The 14,626-nt window shown below is 47.8% G+C and overlaps 2 protein-coding genes across 2 annotated transcripts; both read left to right on the plus strand.

Moving 5' to 3' along the window:
* The first annotated feature begins 386 nt into the window (after positions 1 to 386).
* Positions 387 to 4,888, plus strand: LOC133162977 (uncharacterized). Its single transcript, XM_061292459.1, has 18 exons — positions 387 to 519; positions 590 to 700; positions 780 to 815; positions 886 to 1,020; positions 1,086 to 1,229; positions 1,322 to 1,453; positions 1,520 to 1,674; positions 2,035 to 2,158; positions 2,227 to 2,284; positions 2,354 to 2,420; positions 2,487 to 2,620; positions 2,695 to 2,738; positions 2,803 to 2,976; positions 3,053 to 3,207; positions 3,268 to 3,411; positions 3,744 to 3,832; positions 3,906 to 4,074; positions 4,136 to 4,888. The coding sequence occupies exons 1-18, from the start codon at positions 414 to 416 to the stop codon at positions 4,298 to 4,300; spliced, it is 2,142 nt and encodes a 713-aa protein (XP_061148443.1). The 5' UTR covers positions 387 to 413; the 3' UTR covers positions 4,301 to 4,888.
* A 174-nt stretch (positions 4,889 to 5,062) lies between these two features.
* LOC133163771 (PDZ and LIM domain protein 3-like) lies at positions 5,063 to 14,149 on the plus strand. The gene is made up of 4 exons (XM_061293990.1): positions 5,063 to 5,220; positions 13,239 to 13,366; positions 13,434 to 13,545; positions 13,834 to 14,149. Exons 1-4 carry the CDS (start codon positions 5,063 to 5,065, stop codon positions 14,003 to 14,005), a joined length of 570 nt encoding a protein of 189 aa, XP_061149974.1. The 3' UTR covers positions 14,006 to 14,149.
* The last annotated feature ends 477 nt before the right edge of the window (positions 14,150 to 14,626 follow it).

The following is a 14,626-nucleotide window of genomic DNA, read 5'->3' on the forward strand; positions in this document are numbered from 1 at the left end:
ACCGGGCACTTTTTGTTTCCATGCTTGTTCTCATTTGCGCTCCCTTGCAGCCAAGTCCACCAGTCCTCCTCCGCCGCTCCCAGGTGGGTCAGGGGCCGGCGGCACGTGTTCCCGCCCGTGCGCCATCCGCGGCGATTCTCACCATTTGTGCCTTGCAGCCTGGAGCGACAAATGCGGCTGGGAGTGGCTGGACAACCCCGCCAACGACTTTTGCTACCTGATGAGAGGGAACCAGCTCAAAAGCTGGAAGGAGGCGCGCGACGACTGCAACCGCCACGATGCCCATCTGCTCAGTATCACGGACTCTCACGAGCAGGCCTTTGTGCACGGTGTGTGTGTGTGTGTCTTAATGTTTGCACTCGTGTTTTGGCGCGACCATGTGGAAACTTTGATTCAAAGGTCACAGCAAGGCCATGCTCACCACTCCCTCGCTGTGGCTGGACGCCGACGCCCCCTTCGCCGAGAGCGGCGGCCGGTGGGCCGACGGCTCCCCGTTCAGCTACGTCCACCTGAGCGCCGGTTTGTGGCGAGCCACGCGCATGTTCCCATTCAGGAACTTAGCGCTTAGTCTCTGTTGGCCCCCTTGCAGGTCACCATGGCGACAAAGTTGGGGGACGCTGCCTTTCCTTTCTCATTGACAACGGCGACTGGAAATTTGACGTGTGCGAGATCAAGAGAGGCTACATCTGCAAGAGAAGAGGTAGGAGGGCGGGGCGGGACGGGACGGGCCGCGACCCTCTATCTCAAGGCGTGCTGACCTTTGCCTTTGGTCCTTGCAGCGGCGACAGCGCAACAAGCTCCGCTGCCTCACGCCGGTAAGAAATTGCCGCTTGCAAAGATGGCCGCCAGAACTAATTAACCTGCCCTGCCCTGCCCCGCCCACAGGTTTCCTCAAGCAAGAGATATGCGAGAACGCCGACAACCGAGCCATTTGCCCCGAGGACAGAGTCATGCGCATCCAGTCGGCCTTCTACGGACGGAGGAGCAGCAACGTCTGCTCGGCCCAACGCGGCTCAGACGGTAGGCGGCCCCGCCCACTGTCGGCCGTCCTTTAGCTGACGTGTCAACTTGGTGCCCTCTCGCAGCCAAATGTAGGGTGGAAGGTGCCCTCCTTCACTACAGGAAAGAGTGCGACAACTGCCACCAGTGCCTCGTCAAGCCCATGAAGGAGGACCCCTGCCCCGAGGTCTCCAAATACCTCCAGATGGTCTACACCTGCGAAACGGACGGTAGGTGTCGTCTCGTCTTTGCCAAATGAATTGTTGTGTGCCAAACCAGGTAAGCCCATGAGGCCCTGAATAACATTTCTGGTTGTCCAAAGAGTGTTTTGACAGTTTAGGCAACACCCAAGGCAGCCTGAAAAAGTTGAAGCTGAGAGCCTCCTCCTCATTGAGCGGCTTCGGCCCCGACAAGGCTTGCCTCAATGGGAAAAGCTGCTGGAAACCGTTGAAGCGTACGTGGAGAACTCTGACACAACACACACACACACTAAATCTGGCTTCTTCCTTCCTTCCCTCAGCTATGGACAGCTGGATCGAGGTGGACTTAGGCGAGATGAAAAAAGTGACCGGGATGGAGATCCAGATGTGTCCTTGGGCCTCCTCCAGGCACTGGTCCAGGTTTAAGATGACCCATAGTTTGGACGGACAGGACTGGACCGGCCACTCCCAGATGGTGAGTTGGCAGCCGTGAGCCAACTTGCTCCTCTCTCTCTCTCTCTCTCTCTCTCTCTCTCTCTCTCTCTCTCTCTCTCTTTCTCCATTTCTTTTTCTCCGTGTCTCCTCTTTCTCTCTCCGTCTCGCTCCTGTCTCCCTTTCCCTTGCTCTCTTTCTCTCTTTCCCTCGTTTTTTCTCTTTCTCCCTCTCTCCATATCTCTTTCTCTCTTTTTCTTGCTCCGTCTCTCTCCTGCCTCTCTTTCCCTTGCTCTCTTTTTCTTTCTTTCTCTCTCTCTCTGTCTCTCTCTATTGCTCTCCGTCTCTCTGTCTGTCTGTCTGTCTGTCTGTCTCGCTCTCTCACCCTTGTCTTTCTCGCCAGCTTTCCCCCGGAGCGACTCAGACCCTGATGGAGCCCATGCTAGCCCAGTTCATCCGCATCCTGCCACTGGATCACCAATGGATCGTCGGCCTCCGCTTTGACGTCTTGGGATGCGCGCTTGACAGTAAGCGAGCTGCCGGCGCCGCGCTCGCCGTCAAATAGGAAAACCAACCGTGACTCTCGCGTCCGCAGATGTGATCAGCTGCGACGAGCAGTTCGTCAACGTCGCCTTGGACAAGCTGCCCACTACGTGAGTGGTCGCAGCGCGTCCGAGCTTTCCAATCAAGTGCGGGTCTCGCAACGGCCGTGTCGTCCGCAGGGTCTTCTGTCCGCCGGGTTGCGCCAAGTTGGACCACCAAGTCTACGGCACGTGGGGGTACAAAGAGGTACGTGACGGCGCCGCCCGCCACTGGCCTTCCTGGGCTCTGACGCGGCGCTTTGCGTGAGCGCAGGAATCTCACATCTGCGCCGCCGCCATCCACGCCGGCGTCATCGCTGACAAGACTGGAGGAAAGTGCACCTTGCTGAAAGCGCCGCCGCAGAAGAGCTTCCAAGCATCCGAACAGAACGGAATCCTCTCCAAACAGTGAGTGGGCCGCTTTCAGCGCGCGCTCTGATGGCAGACGCCGGCTTAACGCGAGCGCCGGCATCGATCCGCAGATTGAACCAAGAGGGGCCTTTGGCTTTCACGTTTGCCGACGGAGGTGAGTCGCCGAAGCGCCGTGGCGTCAAACTTGTGCGTGACACCTGGCGATGTCTCATGGGCAGAGATGAGATGCTTGGGACCTGAGTGGGAGGAGTTTGCCGGCTTCTGCTACAAGATTTTTGAGGACAAGAAGACCTGGGCCGAGGCTCAGCACGCCTGCGGGACTTTTGGCGCCCAGCTGGTGTCCGTGGGTTCCCTAGTGGAGCAGGAGTGGCTGAAGACGACTTTGTACTTTGGTACGCTGCCTCGCCTCGCCTCGCCTCGCCTCGCCTCGTATGTTCGGAGGTGTGATGTCACGCCCTTCCTCTGCAGATGACAGCGACACGTGGACCGGACTCAATGACCTGGCTGTTCCCGGCATGTTCGTGTGGTCAGACCGCCGCCCTGTGACCTTGACCTTCTGGGCTGCCGGAGAGCCCAACAACGAGCTCCCCTTGGACGACAACTGCGTGGCGGCGGCTTTCCAGGTGAGCACCGGCACCGGCAGCCACCCACACAACCACCGACCCACCCCCTTTGTCTTTCAGACGGGACGCTGGATGCGGATGTTGTGCACGCAGCTCAATCGCTTCGTGTGCAAGATGCCCAAAGCGCATTACACCATCGCCGCTGGAGAGCCCGAGACGGAAAGCGGCGATTCCAAGGCCTTGTCCATGGTGTCGACTGGAACTGTGAGTGCCACGCAAACGCATTTTTAGCCCAGGGTTGTTAAACTCATTTTTATCGCGGGCCACTTTGTCCTTGCGGCATCCCTCAGAGGGCCGTATTTCATAGGAAATAGTTATTGTTCAAATTACTATGGAAAGGATGAATAGAAATCATTAAAAAAAAATAAAATAAAAGTCACACAAAATTGGTTTCAACAAAAATCATGGGAGTTGACATGGCGGGCCTGATTTGGCCCCCGGGCCTTGAGTTTGACACATACGCTTTCGCCGCTTGCTTCTTGATCTTGTGGCCAAATGCGTGGATTGCAATTTACCGTTGCGTATGCCCAATGCAGTGCAAAGACCTTGTCCTGGAAATGATGAAAGGTCTTCAGGTGGGAAGTACCATCACCATCAAAGGGCTGGGCAACGACAAGACCAAGAGGTACACCGGGGTAAAGAAGGCAATCGTTTGGACAAACCGCCAACCCCTGTGTGTGTGTGTGTCTCGCTCGCAGCTTCCAAGCCAGCTTGCTCAACGCCGACAACCAAACCATCCTGCAGCTCAAGCTGGACGCCGAGACCCAAACCGTCATGCTGAGCTCCCAACTGGACAGCGACCTGGACCAGCAGCTAAACCAGCTGCATGTTGCCCGTATCCCCCTGCAACGTGGCGTGGACTTCAAGGTAACGCTCCATGCCGCGCACTCGCCAGCGCCCCCCCTGCCTAATTGCCTCTCTCGTTCAGATCGTCATCCGCTGCGCCCAGCACGTCTTCCGCGTTTTGGCCGGGGGCCACCGGCTGCACTACGCCTACCAGGGCCACCTCCGACTGGCAGACATCACGCTGCTGCGACTGCATGGCGACGTGTCGCTGAAGGTCGTCCGCCTGGCGACGGCGCCGCCCACCTGAGCCGCAAAAACTACGACAACACAACAGCGGCGGTCTCGTACCGTCCGCTGCCCGATAAGCTAAGTTTGTGCATGTTTTCTTGACACCTCAAAGCACTTACTGAGCTTCAGGAGAGTGAGGAGGGGAAAAAAATAAAAAATACAGCAGCTATCCAGTTAACTAACTGCAAAAAAAATCTAGAAAAAAAAATGGTATTCCTTTTGTGTTATACAATATCTATATATATCTACTGTATCTATCCACCAATTTTGAATTCCACCTTTGGAATTATAATTATATATCTGTATATAAAGTAAATATCTATCCACTGCCACCGTCTGGGGCTCATGGCTCCAAAAAAAAATATTTTTGAGTGCCCTGTTTTGAATTCTACATTTTGAATTACAATTATCTATCAAAGTATCTATCTATATATCCGCCGCCGCCGCCGTCTGGGGCTTATGGCCCCTTAAAAAAAAAAAAATATGTTTTTGAGTGTCTTCTATTTAATCGAGATTTGGCTTGAAGATTTGTACCTAAGCAGTGTTTGTCCCTTTGTTTGACCCTTGACCTTTGTTTCCCATGATGTACTCCAATGTTATGATTATAAGTGTGTTCAATAAAATTACAAAGACAAATCCTCAGTTTTTTTATTCATGAAGCAGCTTGTAAGCTGGGGCAGGGGCCATTTTGTTCATCTTTTTGTGGATGTTAAAGAGCCTGTAGCACGTGCAGTCGTCAAGGAAGGCGCTCCTGTAGTTGCTGTTCATCCAGCCATAGAGAATGGGGTTGACGAAGGTGGAGCACATGGCCAACCTCGACGACACGCGTCAGGTGGTCAGCATCACCTATAACACACCTATTGGGCTCTACTCTTCTGGGAACATCCAGGACGCCATGGAGGGACAGATGAAAGGAATCGTTGCGCCCAAATCCGAAAGGTCAGTAGCGCCGTCATGTCGCTATGACAATGTAAATATTCATCAAGCCAGAGTGTTGCGTAACCCGATGAAGAAGCTATAAATGCGTTGTTCCGGGCCATTTCCTGCTTAGACGGGCCGCGCCGGGCATTCGGGCTCGCTCTTAGTATGTCGAAAGATGCGCCGAGTGAGTTTTTGTAGGTCAAGTGGAATGACTCATTGTTTCGTGCCTCACCTGTTATGCAAGGTATAATAAGTGAGGTGGTATTTGTTAGGGTGGTGCTCACTCTAACTTATTTTGCAAGAACCACACTGGAGTCAAGTTAGTCGTTTTAGGCACCTGCAGGCGGAGAGTTCACTCGTCGCTGTGCTTACAGCGATGGTCGAATGAAGTCTGACTCAGGCCTCGTCAGGTGCTTATTTATTGAGAGAAACAGAGTGAAGTTGAAAGTGGGGGTTTGGGAATACACAGGTTGGGCTGGAGACGCCCCCCTGCTGATCAAGGCATAGCAGGGGGCCTTTTACGACTTTCTGTAACCAAAGCAACTTTGATTGCTTCCTCTGCGTCTAGTCAATCAGTGGTAAACTAATTTTGTCTAGACAGGACAAACTAATTAAATTATTACAGGTTACATTCCAACATAATCATACGATGAAGATATTCTGCAAACCCTAACATATCCCTCCTGTTTTATCATATCATTATGTCAAACCCGAACAATCAAACATAAGTAGGAAAATGAAATCCATGAAATGAAAGCAATAACTTCCAGTGAGGTTTTTCCCTCAATACTCCAGTCCAAAGTATGTGCAACTTAAAAACCTGCGGCCAGATTAAGTGCAGGAAAAGAGTTACACGGTCCCTCTGCCTTAGGCGACCAGACTGTTATCAATAAAAAAGAAAAAGAAAAACACAGAAACGGTACATTAAAGTTAAAGTTAAGTTAAAGTCCCAATGATCATCACACATCATTGAATCCATCACTTGCAAGGCATTTTCGATGGTCAAATCATCAAGTTTCCGTAAAATAATGCCGAGTCAAACGGCATCTACGCAATCCACGTTTTGCATTAGGGGTCCAGCACTCCTTGTAGCTTGCAGTGGCTGAGGTGAATCCAGCTGGGCCGTTCAGCGATCTTTACTGCAGTGGGGGTAGTCAGCAAGGCTTGGAATGGTCCCTCCCACCGTGGGCTGACCCAGTTCTTTCTTTTGATGACTTTGATGTAGACCCAGTCTCCTGGCTTGATGGTGTTGTCGACCTGTGAGGACGAAAGATCAGGCGGCAGTAAATTTGCATTTGACACCTCTGTCAGTCTGAGCGTCCTGACCATAAAATCTGCCAAAGACTGTTCTTCATCTGCCTTTTGTAAATCTGCATGGAACACAGGTAGTCTATATGGCCTCCCGTGGATGATTTCAAAAGGTGTTAGCCCTTCTGAAGTGGGAGTAATTCTCATATAGAGCTTCACTAAGTCTAGGCACTCTGGCCAAGGTCTGCCTGTTGTTTCCATGCATTTTTTCTACCTGCTTTTGATAGTATAGTTTGCTCGTTCAACCAGGCCAGCGCTGGAAGGGTGATAAGCGCAGTGGTTTTTTAACGTTATCCCAAGGTGTACAGCCATGTTCTGTACCACTTGGTTCACAAAATGTGGACCATTATCACTGTAAATGGTTTGGGGAATGCCATGAGTCGGTATGATGGCTTTGCAAATGGCTTTTGCCACTGTTAAGGCATCTGCATGTTTAGATGGAACTATTTCCACCCATTTGGAAAATGCATCAATCATCACTAGGCAGTATTTGTGAGGTCCACTTTGCGTGAGCTCAATAAAATCCATGTGCATGATTTGAAATGGGTAAGACGGTTTTGGAAATGAGCCTCTCTTAGGTCTCATGTTTCCTTGTGGATTATGTTTTACACAAACGGGACATGCTTTACAAAAAAATTTTAAGTAAACATCCAAACCAAAGGTAGTGAATTGTTGATGTATGATGGACCTCATCCCCCCTGTCGACACATGGCACGGCCCATGTGTCGCAATCGCTGCTGCCTTAAAAAGTGATTTAGGTAAAACAGGTTTGTCATTGATGCGGAGGATATTATCTGCATCCGCTATTGCACCTTTTGTTTTCCACATTCGTTTTTCCACCATTGGAGCATTGCCCTGCATATCTGTCAGTATAGTCTTATCTATGAGTTGCGTGTCCTCTGAATCTATTAAAAAAAATTCATGGCCATGTTTCCCTGCCGCTGCTTCTTTAGCAATTCTATCTGCTAATCTGTTTCCATTCGAGGCTTCATCTGTGCCTGTGGTGTGAGCAGCACATTTACACACAGCTAGTTTAGCAGGTAAATGAATGGCCTGTAACAAGTCTTTTAACAAGGAGGCATGGGTGACCGGCTTACCAGTTGATGTTGTCATCCCCCTGCGCTCCCATTGTTTTGCAAAATAGAACAGAGTAGAAAACGCATACTGACTGTCTGTGTATACAGTGACTTCCTTATCTTCCGCCAATTCACAAGCTCAGCCGCCTGCGCTGACCTGTTGCATGGAAGCTTCTCTGCTTCAACAATCTGGTTTGGCAATCTCACAATTGCATACCCACTTTGATTGTTCCCTCTAGGATCCTTTGAACATGACCCATCCACAAACCACTTTTCCCCTTTGTCAAGTGGTGTGTCAATTAAATCTTGTCTGGGCAGCTGTAGATGTTCTGTAGCATCCAAACAGTTATGTGGTGTACCATCCCCTGGCAACGGAATCAACGTTGCTGGGTTAAGGACTGTGCACCTCTTTATCACAATGTGTGGTTGTGACAGAAGCGTAGCGGTGTAGGATAGGTGTCTGGCAGGTGACAAAAAGTTAATCTTGCTTTGCAGTAGCAACACATCTACAGCATGTGGAACTAGCAACTCCATTTTGTGAAAGAGCATCACATCTGCAGATTGTCTCACTGCAAGCGCTGCCGCGCATACTGCTTGGACACAGTCTGGCAAGGATAGAGCCACTGGATCCAATTTTTTCGAATAAAATGCAATTGGCCGTAGTTTGCTGCCATGGCTCTGCAGCAACACTGAAGTCATAAAACCATTCCTGCAGTCTGCTGTTTGCACAAAGGTTTTATTGTAGTCTGGCAAGATAAGAGATGTGGTTTCCATCAGAGCCTGTTTCAGCACTACAAAAGCATCGTCTGCTTCTGGAGTCCACGTTAATTTTTCTGTCATTGCCATGGGGACTCCATGCGCAATATCTAACAGCGGTTGCGTCTTTTCCGCATAATGTGGGATCCATGCTCTGCAGTAATTGCAGAGCCCCAAAAATGACATAATTTGTTTCTTCGTCTCCGGTTTTGGTGCATCTGCAATGATCTGCTTTCTGGTTTTCTGTATCTGTCTTCCAGAAGCTGTCAACGTGTGACTTAAATAGTTCACTTCCTGTCTGACCCATTGGAGTTTGTTCTTGTTTACCTTGTTCCCTGTTTTGCAGAGATAGCGTAACAATGCTAAGGAGTCTTCCCTGCAAGCAGCTTCAGTTTCAGAGGCCACCAGGAGATCATCTACATAAACTAGAAGTTGGCTTTTGTTTGACATCTGAAAATCAGCCAAACATGCCATGATAGCTTGCATAAAAATAGTTGGACTATCAGCAAATCCCTGTGGCAATCTGGTGTACGTATAACTTTGCCCTTTAAAGGTGAACGCAAACCAGAACTGTGAGTCTGGGTGAATTGGCACCGAAAAAAATGCATTGCTAAGATCAATTACCGTGAAAAACTTCTGGGTAGGTTTCAAAGTGTTCAGAAGTGTGTGTGGGTCAGGCACATTAGGTGCTCTTTTCTGTACTGCATCATTCACTGCTCGTAAATCTTGTATCATTCGCCAATCAATTTTATTGGCCTTTCGAACTGGAAAAATAGGGGTGTTGCAAAGAGAATCCGAGCACTTCCTAATGATTCCCCCTGACAAAAGATCATTTATAACAGGGGCAATCCCGTTTATTGCCTCCTGTTTTAAAGGATATTGCTTAACTCCCGGACGCCACTCTGATCTTGGTTTGATCTGCACTGGCGGAATGGATGTTAACTGTCCTACATCAAATGGCCCCTTTGTCCACAGCTTGTCAGGAAGCCCAGCCAATTCCCCCTCCTCCTTTTCATTCAAACAAATGTTAACTAGTCAGGGACGCGCATAAGCGCCTGCCCTACCAACACCTACTCCACACACAGTTCGCTTCCACATGTCACAACTGGTACTGTAGCTCCACCCATCACCTTTATCCTCATAATCAGTGACAGAATCAGCAAGTTTAATTCGGCAACCCACATCTGCCCATGTTATACTGTGAGGTTTAAACAATGAAATGTGGGGTACAGCCGACAACTTGTATTTGTCATCCTGAGGAGCGGGCAGAAGCACAGCAGCAGCTGCAAATGACCTGCGATCAGTGTACAGAGCAGTGATTGTTAAAGTTACTTCCGTGTCACTGAGAAAACTTTCAATATAGTCATCATGTGGGTCAGTGAGGATGTTCATGGTGACATGTAAGTCATCACAAGTCATTTCCGATTCAGGTCGTGTCAATTGTTTTCGGGCTTCACTCAGCAAGTTGCCTGGTAGCTTGGGATTCTGTTCAGCAGAGACGTCATAAGAACAGCAAATCCGCTCACCTGCCTGTGCAGCATATGAGTCTACATCTCTGACTCTACATGCTCGCATGCCATCCTTTACTGGAATTATTGCAATTCCCAATCTAGTCATCAGATCCCGTCCCAGAAGGTTTATGGGACATTTTGGGGATAGCACAATCGAGACTGAAGCTATGACTCCCGTTTCATCATCTCTCACTACAACTGGATTGGAGATACTCTCCTTGTGTACCTGCCCATCAGCTGATTTTACCCAAATAGTATCTTGGGAGGCCTTTAGATTTGGGACTTTAGTTTTTATTACGGTCTTACACGCTCCGGTATCACACAAAAACTCTACTTCACTTCCTCCAATGTTTAAGGTAACATATGGTTTTTCTTTCAATGCATTCAAAATGTCCCATGCTGCATGGACATCTACTATCTCTTCCTCCGTAGGAGGACAAGAGATCACAGGGGGGCAATCTAGTCATGCTGAGAATTTGGCTTTCCCTCTGCCCCTTCCTCTGCCATTTCCTCCACCCTTTGATTGGTATTGTTTTGCAAAACGACACGATCTTGCCAAGTGTCCTCGTCTACCACAGTTCCAACAGGTCTCTGAATCTGGTGGGGGTTTTGAATTATATGGAGGCCTGCGACCTTGTTGGCCTCTACCTCTTCCTCTTGCCTGCTGGGACCCATGAAAGAAGACTGTTGTATCTTCATCTAGGTCAACATCATCATCATCGCCTAGATGAAATACATCAGAACTTTTGCCTCTTTTGATCACTTTTTCAGCATGTCTGGCCCATTGCATAGTTGTTGTCACACTTGCAACATCTACTTCCACCAAATGTTTTCTCACCCAGTTGCCGATTTCAGGGCGGAAATTCGTAAGGAGCGCATTTTTAAGCTGTTGCTGATAAGCACTCTCAGCTGCATCATTGAATGGGATGCCACTATGCACCCTGAATTCTTTTTCAAATCTTAAGCGAAAATCATCAGTATCTTCCCCAGGCTTCTGTTTAATTCCTGCCAAATGACCATAATTTGCTCGTCTTCGAAATATAGTTCTCACTCTTTGCACAAGATCATTCCATTGTGCTGCATACTCCCCTACCAATTGATTTCCCTCACCGGGAGAGGGAAAGGGCCCTTGATTATTTCTACCCGTATAATGACCTCTAACCTTTGCCCAGTCTTTTCCCAAAGAAGACATTGCAGCTTCTCCTGCCTCATGCCCATTCAGTCTATAAGAATGTATGATCCCAGCCATGTCTTCTGCCCATTTATCTGGGTCTTCAGCAACAGGGGTAACCCCTTCAACTGCTTTTCTTGCCTCTTCCAAAGTCCATGGCCGAAAAACATACGTATGTGGAGGTTGGCCTTCCCCTACAATAGGGTTTGGCACCTGTATCATTGGGCACACATCAACATTGTCCAAATTTTGGGAAAACCTAGCAGCAGTGGTCAAACTTCTTGTTTGTACAGGACTTCTAGCAATGTGACCCTGTTTTTTTTTTCTGTTATATGGGGGAGGGTGCAGGTCTGTTAAACCTGGATACAAGTTTTGCATACGAGCGTAAGATCTCTCTTGCTCCGCTTGAGCTGCATTTCCAGCTGCGGCTGGAGCCGTGGCCGGGACAGTGCGCCTGCGCACTGTGGCCTCATTGTCTTCCGGCCTGACAAACATAGACGCAGCCTCATCACTTCTCAACTTTCTATCTTTTGTCTTTTGGATTTGTTCTCTTCTCTCTTGTGAAGCACTCAACTACATTCTAGCACAAATCAATTCTTTCTCTTTACTTTTCTTTTTCAGTCCATTTGACTTCCTATTCACACTCTCCACCAAAACATCAACCACTATCTTCCAGACTTCCACTTTCAACTTTGCTTCTACTCCATACTTTTTCTTCCACTTTGGCATGTATTGCATACAATTAAGAAATTTACCTGCCATGTACTTCTCATCTCCTTCAAGAGCTAGGGATTTACAGGTTTTGTTTCCCATCTTAATTTGGTATTTTAGGTTTATACAATTTTTTATTTCTTTTTTCTTTTCTTTGAGGATCCTCAATGCAGGTTTAAATTGACCTTTCACCAAATTCTCTTTGCAGTCAATTTATCCTACCAGTCGCACACTCAACCACACAACTTTCATGCAAACAGCTTGGAAAAACAGACAGACAAAAAAAGAGAATCTACGCCCTTCTTCAATTAGGAAAAAGAAACTCCTTTTTCTTAGCCCGTTCCTTCCACTGGGACTAGAATCCCTGCTGTTTCATAGCCCGGACAAACCAAAGCCGTAGCTCATAACTCGGACAAACCAAAGCCGTAGCTCATAACTCGGACAAACCAAAGCCGTAGCTCATAACTCGGACAAACCAAAGCCGTATCTCATAGCTCGGACAAACCAAAGCCGTATCTGCGCTTTTTTCTATGACTTACTTGTCTCCCTTGGTCCGCTGCGCTGCCGGGTTCCCGTCAATCCACTTCTGACAGACGAAGGCAGACCTAAGATGCTGGCCCAGCGAAGAACTTCCTTCCCAGGTCTTTCGTTACCAGGTCCTCCTAATGGACGCTGGCCCGTCGACGGTGTACAGCGCGTCGTCCTCCGTCAGCCAGATGGCGGGTATGAGGGTCCCGGGTTTCGGCACCAAAATGTTAGGGTGGTGCTCACTCTAACTTATTTTGCAAGAACCACACTGGAGTCAAGTTAGTCGTTTTAGGCACCTGCAGGCGGAGAGTTCACTCGTCGCTGTGCTTACAGCGATGGTCGAATGGAGTCTGACTCAGGCCTCGTCAGGTGCTTATTTATTGAGAGAAACAGAGTGAAGTTGAAAGTGGGGGTTTGGGAATACACAGGTTGGGCTGGAGACGCCCCCCTGCTGATCAAGGCATAGCAGGGGGCCTTTTACGACTTTCTGTAAACAAAGCAACTTTGATTGCTTCCTCTGCGTCTAGTCAATCAGTGGTAAACTAATTTTGTCTAGACAGGACAAACTAATTAAATTATTACAGGTTACATTCCAACATAATCATACGATGAAGATATTCTGCAAACCCTAACAGTATTTTTTAAATATATTTAAAAATAATTATATAAATATTTCCAAAAATTTGCAAAAATTATTAGCAGTAAAAAAAAATTCCAAAATTCAAATTTATACACTTTTAGAAAACTGTTAATATATGCACAACAGGTATTAAGCGCTTCGATATTGCTTGTTTTGTGCATTTCTGCTTTTTTTTCCATTTTGCATCATTTTGTAAAATGCTTTTTTTTTTTTTTTCTTCATTAAATTGAACAAATCAATCTCTGGGGAGCAAAAGCAACACCTGTACCAAATTGAATCGAATGGTAAACCCACTGAATCAAATGGAATCAGCCTTGTGGCGCTTTTGCATGCAGCCCGAGGACGTTGGCTAACATCGAGGACTCGGACGTCTATCGCATGCTGCAGAAGGACCATGAGGAACCGGGAGAACCTCGACAGTCGGGATCCTTCAAGGCGCTGCAGGAATATGTCGAGAGCGACGGTCAGTTCACAACGACCTGAAATGTGGACTGCTGATGGAATGAGGTTCTGAGATACGGTTCCTGCAGGCACTAAGCCGATAGTGACCAGGACTGTTAAGGCGCCCACCACCAAACCCAGCGCTCCCACCGGAAACCTGCAGAAACTTCCCATCTGCGACAAGTGTGGAAACGGCATTGTGTAAGTGCATATTAACATAACATCAAATTAGAATGCCAAATATAACAGGGACCAAAAACAGTGAAAATCCTTGAACGACTTGTAATTCTATACCATGCCACAAGATGGCGCAAAGCAGATCATAGAGGACTGTTTCAAATGAGTGGGGTATTCATTTCCCAGTTGTATAGCTTGGGGAAAAAAAAGACATTGTTAAAAGAAACCATAAGAATTTTTATGTTTAAAATAAACCCAGTAAATTTAAAGGCTGCTTTTTGCATTTTTTTATCTTTTTTCACACTGGTCCAGTGGTACAGTGGTGAAGGCTCGCGACATGTTCCGCCACCCTACTTGCTTCGTGTGCGCCGACTGCGACGTCAATCTGAAGCAGAAGGGTTATTTCTTCATGGAAGGCCAACTGTACTGCGAGACCCACGCCAGGGCCAGGAGCAGACCCCCACCCGAGAGTCACGACTTGTAGGGAAGGGACTCACCCACCGAGGGACACCGCCTGGTCACCGTTTTCCTGTCCAGCTAAATGACATCGCTTCCTGTTCACTAATGTCCCCATTTCTAGTTTTTGATTCATTATTGAGCCAATAAAGACACCTCAGCCTACCAACAATCTTTATTTTTTATTTTATTTTATTGATTGATTGATTGATTGATTGATTGATTGATTGATTGATTGATTGATTGATTGATTGATTGATTGATTGATTGTGTCCAGAGTCTATATAGGTATTGCTGTATTCAAATCATACTGGTCAAATTTTTGTTTTCTTTGGTCAAATTATGTTATCTGGTTTTCTGGTGTCCACTTTTTTCTTCAAGGTATATGATGGTGAAACGAAAAACCAGGACAGAAACGGATTCCTTCTTTGTCAGGACTTCGCCGCCACAACTTCCGCATTCCCCGTCACCTGACACCTACTAACCAATCAGGTGCTAGCGGTTTTGGCGGTTGCAAGTGAATGAGTAAAAGTCGAAGTAATTTTCAAACATAAATGTCGATATATATTTTAACAAATCAGCTTTGTTTTGATACATTTCTAAATGTTATACAGGTCGCACTGTGTAGATTGCGCCATCTGGCATTGAA

Source organism: Syngnathus typhle, linkage group LG12 (assembly GCF_033458585.1).
Source record: "Syngnathus typhle isolate RoL2023-S1 ecotype Sweden linkage group LG12, RoL_Styp_1.0, whole genome shotgun sequence".
Taxonomy (NCBI): Eukaryota; Metazoa; Chordata; class Actinopteri; order Syngnathiformes; family Syngnathidae; genus Syngnathus; species Syngnathus typhle.

Excerpts from the sequence above, each read along its gene's own strand:
- LOC133162977 (XM_061292459.1), top strand. The coding sequence starts at position 414 with ATGCTCACCACTCCCTCGCTGTGGCTGGACGCCGACGCCCCCTTCGCC. Across the intron at positions 1,021-1,085 it reads GGCCCAACGCGGCTCAGACG|CCAAATGTAGGGTGGAAGGT; the intron begins GTAGGCGGCCCC and ends GCCCTCTCGCAG. Across the intron at positions 2,421-2,486 it reads GCACGTGGGGGTACAAAGAG|GAATCTCACATCTGCGCCGC; the intron begins GTACGTGACGGC and ends GCGTGAGCGCAG.
- LOC133163771 (XM_061293990.1), top strand. The coding sequence starts at position 5,063 with ATGGGGTTGACGAAGGTGGAGCACATGGCCAACCTCGACGACACGCGT. Across the intron at positions 13,367-13,433 it reads GGAATATGTCGAGAGCGACG|GCACTAAGCCGATAGTGACC; the intron begins GTCAGTTCACAA and ends CGGTTCCTGCAG. Across the intron at positions 13,546-13,833 it reads AAGTGTGGAAACGGCATTGT|TGGTACAGTGGTGAAGGCTC; the intron begins GTAAGTGCATAT and ends ACACTGGTCCAG.